The sequence below is a fragment of the Populus alba genome, chromosome 1, assembly GCF_005239225.2.
Source record: "Populus alba chromosome 1, ASM523922v2, whole genome shotgun sequence".
NCBI classification, from domain to species: domain Eukaryota; kingdom Viridiplantae; phylum Streptophyta; class Magnoliopsida; order Malpighiales; family Salicaceae; genus Populus; species Populus alba.
Window position 1 is genome coordinate 37,413,688 of NC_133284.1, and position 5,671 is coordinate 37,419,358.

Below are 5,671 nucleotides of genomic sequence, written 5' to 3' on the forward strand. Positions count from 1 at the left end.
ATCACAGCCCATGAAAGATTTTTATAGAACTAGAAAATTTCCAAAACAAGTTGTCACATCCTTATTGGCAAAGGATTCTTGAAAAATAGAAATCTACAAGTCTAAAAAAAATAAATAACAAAATTCATATAGCATGTTCTTGCCTATATTGCAAGGCTTTCCTAAACTCCAATTGACTTAAAAGCATACCCCAATATAGAAAAATACATTTGGAATCTCTTGGTGGAGTTTCAATTTAACCCAACAATTTGATTTAGATTTATACTCAGTAGCATAAAACTAGACAATTGAAGATTTTACGTTAAAATTGAAATATAACATTTCTTTAATCATACTAGAAAATATATCTTTTCAATTGAAACTATCTTTTCTTGTTCATTTTTTTTTTGTTTTGAGAAAAATATATATTTGTTATAAAAATCATTTCTTTTTAAACAAAAATTTATCATGATCTAAAAAATAATATTTAATAAAAAATAGAAAAAATCATGACCTAACAGTTTGTAATAAATAAAAAAAAAAGAATAATTACTCTGGAAAATTCATGTGAGAAGTTTATGATTATTCATAAAGAATAATAAAATAGATTTTTCATTATCAATTAATATTTATGAGCATATTGTTTTATAAATTTTGCTTATTAGTCTTATTTATAATAATTCAAAAAGTAATTGTTAATACCATTACAAAAAAAATTATAATCTTATGAAAAAAAACTATGAAAAAATTGAATAACATTTTAAATATCACTTTAGTTAATTTGTTTTCATAGTTAATCTTATTTAAAATAAAATAAAATAAAAATAAAATAACCCAAAGTGTTGGGCTTAGGATGATTAGGTCACATACCTTGCCCAAAATGAGCAGCCCTGGCATTCATGGGATTACAATGTCAAGCTTGTGTGTCTAGGTTTTTTTTTTTTAAATGAGCAAATGATATTTCGTTCTCTTAATTTTCTTTTTTAAATAAAATAAACAACGTGTCATCATTTGATTCAATTTATGGACGCCATCAATAGTAAAAAATTCAAGTTTTGAGTTATTGAATCTAAAAACTCTATTTTAACTTGTTTTTATCTTGTTTTTAACTTGTTTTTATCTAAAAACACCTAAAATTTTTATTTTTGAAGCCTAGAACAATATGAAATCAATCCAAAATATTTTTGAAATATTCCAAAAAAACTTCTTGAACTTAAATCTATGTTTTCAGCAAAATAAAAGTTTCAAACCACTTTAATGTAACTTCATTTTCTAAGATGAACTAATCCATACCAAAATTAATATTTTTATTACTAGAATGAATGTAGACGACTACATATTTTTTCTCTTCTTTACCATTTTTCTGCAGCTTTCTGTTTTCTTCCACAACACATAGGGGCCAAAACATAATTTTTGAGGAATTAAAAGTCATGGACAATTAAAGGAATAAGTCATGGTCATTAATACTAAAAAGTGTAAGTTATTAAATCGCTAAAAATAAAGAGAATGAATTTATTTGTTTTTCATTTTCCACGTCTTCACTAGTCTACCCGGTAACATAAAAAAAAAGTAAATTATAAAATTATTCTTTATTCTAAAATAATGTTAGGTTTAATATTACTTTATTCTAAAATAATGTCTTCTTTTTCATCAATTTTTCTATATTATTTACTTCTTCTTTTTTTCTCCATTTGTTTTTTAAATAAATAAATTTAAAAAATACCACTCACGTAAAGGGAAAGAAAACGATACCACACGTTTTGAGTAAAAACCATTGGCGCCGAAACTCTTCTCGAAACAAATCAGTCGAATGGACGACGGATTACTAAAGAAGTTCTGTATTTCAATGTGCTGCTATAAAAATAGCTTTTCTCTGGTTTCTTGAATTCAGACAAAAATGTCTAAGTTAGGGTTTGGACAGAATAACAAGCAATATGGTTTAATGAAGTTGGTGTTTGCACTGTCATTTGCAACACTTGTAGGGATCGCTCTCTTTGCCCGTTTTCTTGGGACCTCTTTTTCTTCCACTTCTTTTACTTATCAATCCATTGCATCCCTCAACAGGGCTGTTGAGAAATCTGCAGATAATAATGTAGCCAGTAACAATCACACCAACCAAGACCACCAGGTAAATACATTGATCTTTTCGTCTTCTTCTTTCTTGTTCCTTTTGAATTCTATACAATGTGTATGTTTATCAACTATTTGATTTGATGATGTTTGTTATTGATATTGAATGCTCATTGTTTTCTTTCTCCTTTAGAAAGAAGGTTCTGAAGATACAAATGGCAATGTAGAAGGGAGAGTCTTATCTGCCACTTTTGCTGATTTACCAGCACCGGAGTTAGAATGGGAGCAGATGCCATCAGCACCTGTGCCTCGTCTTGATGGTTATTCAGTACAGATCAAGAACCTTCTTTATGTATTTGTTGGATATAGAAACCTTGACCATGTGAGAATCTTTCATTCTTTGACTGATTTATTATGTTCTCTTACCTTTGAGTCCAATTGAAGATTAATTTTCAACAATGCTTCAAAAATATTTCGTTTCAAACCGTGGAATGGATTTTTGTGATTAAAATCAATGATTTTTATTTTTTGTGTTTTATTTCTTGTCTGATTGGATGTTTGTATCTTATAGGTACACTCTCATGTTGATGTATACAATTTCAGTGATAATACATGGTGTGACAAATTTGATACCCCGAGTGACATGGCAAATTCACATTTGGGAGTGGCAACAGATGGGAGATACGTGTACATTGTCTCGGGACAATATGGTGCTCAATGCAGGACAGCCATACCTAATTGTTTTTCACTGGACACTGAGACAAGGAAATGGCACCGATTGCCTCCATTACCGGCACCAAGGTACTTGACTTGAGCAGGAAATCCATGAATGTTGAACTTACTTTCTTATCCAATCTGGGGATCAGAATTTTCAACTGCTTATTTCAAGTCCGTTTCATTATCAAGCTAATTCATGTTTCTAGTGTTTTGACCAATGAACCTCTTTCATGTGCCTGTATTTGTGTGTTTACTACCTTGGCAGCTAATTTGTCATGTTTTGAGAGCTGTTGATCTTTTTATTTAGAGAAAACAAGTGTTGTCATCACATTCCTGAGAAAAATCTGATAACTTGTAATCATCAGATTCTTTCAAAAATTCAAGTGATGTGCATGTTCATCTATGCAGGTTGAATGATTCCATCGTAACCCTGTTCCCAAACGCCAATTTATCTTCATTTTCTTGCCATTTTTTAGTTATTGATTCTGTATTGGAGTTTCTTTAAGATAATTGGTTTCCGTTAACTGATTTTTAATATGTGTAATGAGCTGCGGTAGGTTTGGTACCGCAATAGGCCTTTGTCTGGATTAACTCCTTTATGCATAGCAACATCAATTTAGCTTTTGATGCTTAGGTAACAGTTGTGATCTCAAAGGATCAAATTTATTTCTGTACTAGAAGGACCTAATATAGTTTGGCATTGACATTAGAGAACATGAAAGAATTGCAACTGTGAAATAGGAGATGTGTGTTAACTGCTAGCAGTCTATCCAAAGCCGAGTATTTCAAAGCTATGTACTCAATTCCTTAAATGAATATTATTAACATGAGTTTTCAGGTATGCTCCTGCAACTCAATTATGGAGAGGCAGACTGCATGTGATGGGTGGCAGCAAGGAAAATCGCCACACACCTGGAGTAGATCACTGGAGTATTGCAGTAAAGAATGGAAAAGCATTGGATGAGTGGCGCACTGAAATACCCATTCCCCGTGGAGGGCCACATAGGTCTGCTTGCTGCCTTCATTTGTGTTTGAAATTGGAAACAAGATTCTGTTATGAGGGTTAATTCGCCTCGATCATTCATCTCCTGTGAAAATGTTTCACACCCAAGTCTAATAATGCGGTGATTATCTTCTGTATTCTAACCGTGAATGTCATTTTGGTGACAGGGCCTGTATCGTGGTCAATGATCGGCTTTTTGTCATTGGGGGTCAAGAGGGTGATTTCATGGCTAAACCTGGGTCGCCTATTTTCAAGTGTTCTCGAAGGAAAGAGGTATGCAGGTTGATCATTTTGTTTTGATTAGAACATATTGGATTTTAGCGAGCTGTGCTCTCTCTTTGTCATTGTTGGCGGTATATGATATAGGTTTCAGACTCTGCAATGTTTCAGGTAGTTTATGGCGACGTTTATATGCTAGATGATGAAATGAAGTGGAAAACTTTACCTGAAATGCCAAAACCCGACTCCCATATTGAGTGTGCTTGGGTAATTGTCAACAACTCAATTATCATCACTGGAGGTACTACAGAAAAGCACCCAAATACGAAAAGGATGATGCTGGTTGGAGAGGTGTTCCAGTTCCATTTGGACTCGCTGGTACTGATCTTCACCCTTCCCACTCTTAAGAAGGATTATGCTTCATGTTCATATCATGTATTTTCAGCTGTCTGTTTGGTCAATAGAATACCTATCATAGACCACTTTAGTCGACAGTAGCTGATCGTTCTTGCTGTGTCGACTCATTTAGGAGCCGATGATGCAGTCACTTCTTTTCTTGGTGCTTTGGAAAATATCAAAACTCCCAAAAGCAGTCTCCTTTTGTGCGTTGGAAAATATCAAAACTCATCTTCATACGTTATGTTTGCTACCCTCATGTCCTCTATAATCTAAAGAAGTAAGCAGCTATTCACCAGATACGCGTGCTGTTGGCCCTGTTTCTGTAAGCAATGGTGTCATCTGTCATCAATGGCATTTCGCATAAAATGAGCAATGCCAACCCCGCTTGCAACAAGGCCACTCCGCTAATTTAAGCTAATCTTTCTTTATGTACTCACTTACAGCTCACTAAAATCCAGATTTTGGGTGTTAGTGGTAAATAATTTTCCTTTGAACAAATACAAGAGAAGTCGGTGACTGTTAAACAAATTTCTTTTATCAGTTTTCTACAGATGGTTATTACAATGGGCAAACATTTGAAAATTTCTGTCCATTTTGAATTGCAGACATGGTCAGTGATCGGAAAGCTTCCTTTCCGAATAAAGACTACCCTTACTGGTTTTTGGGATGGCTGGTTGTACTTTACGTCAGGGCAGCGGGACAGAGGACCAGATAATCCACAGCCAAGGAAAGTCATTGGAGAGCTGTGGAGAACCAAATTGCACCTGTGAATCAATTTGTCAACCTGGCTACTCTTTCAACAATATTACAGCTCTTACAATTTTGACATTGCCTTCTTCCTACAATTGAAAAGGCATCAATTTATCCTCTTTTTGTGCATTTTCAATAGCACTTTTTGTACAACCCATTTACGCATTTTACGATTATCAATATCATTACACTTTATTGTTTTCATATCGAACCTTTTTGCCGCTCTGCTGACAAGTAATGGAGTCCTGGGTGGCTGTGTGACCGGCTGGCTAGATCTTAGACACCCTTCTGTCTTCCGGCAACATTGTGCAAACTTTCATATTGTTCTCGTACTATAGCAGCACAAACTAACCACAAAGAAATCTGATAAATGAAATGGATCCAAGACTGCGTAGTAAGAATAAGAGTTCCAGCTCGGAGAATATATGAACACATTTCGAAAAGAAGGAATTTACAAACACAAATCACAGAAACAAGGTCCAGTTAACTTTGGTTATCCAGCCCTGCATTTACAATTTGGCCAATATGCCATGA

General features: G+C 33.9%; 1 protein-coding gene across 1 annotated transcript; it reads left to right on the top strand.

The window, feature by feature from the left end:
* The first annotated feature begins 1,802 nt into the window (after window positions 1-1,802).
* Window positions 1,803-5,344, top strand: LOC118042851 (kelch repeat-containing protein At3g27220). The gene is made up of 7 exons (XM_035050578.2): window positions 1,803-2,107; window positions 2,243-2,431; window positions 2,621-2,850; window positions 3,605-3,772; window positions 3,937-4,042; window positions 4,160-4,366; window positions 4,993-5,344. The coding sequence occupies exons 1-7, from the start codon at window positions 1,877-1,879 to the stop codon at window positions 5,155-5,157; spliced, it is 1,296 nt and encodes a 431-aa protein (XP_034906469.1). The 5' UTR covers window positions 1,803-1,876; the 3' UTR covers window positions 5,158-5,344.
* Window positions 5,345-5,671: the final 327 nt, after the last annotated feature.

Bases quoted from the DNA above. Each gene is read 5' to 3' on its own strand.
- LOC118042851 (XM_035050578.2), top strand. From the start codon at position 1,877: ATGTCTAAGTTAGGGTTTGGACAGAATAACAAGCAATATGGTTTAATG. The intron at 2,432-2,620 runs GTGAGAATCTTT...TGTATCTTATAG, and splicing joins GATATAGAAACCTTGACCAT to GTACACTCTCATGTTGATGT. The intron at 2,851-3,604 runs GTACTTGACTTG...ATGAGTTTTCAG, and splicing joins CCTCCATTACCGGCACCAAG to GTATGCTCCTGCAACTCAAT.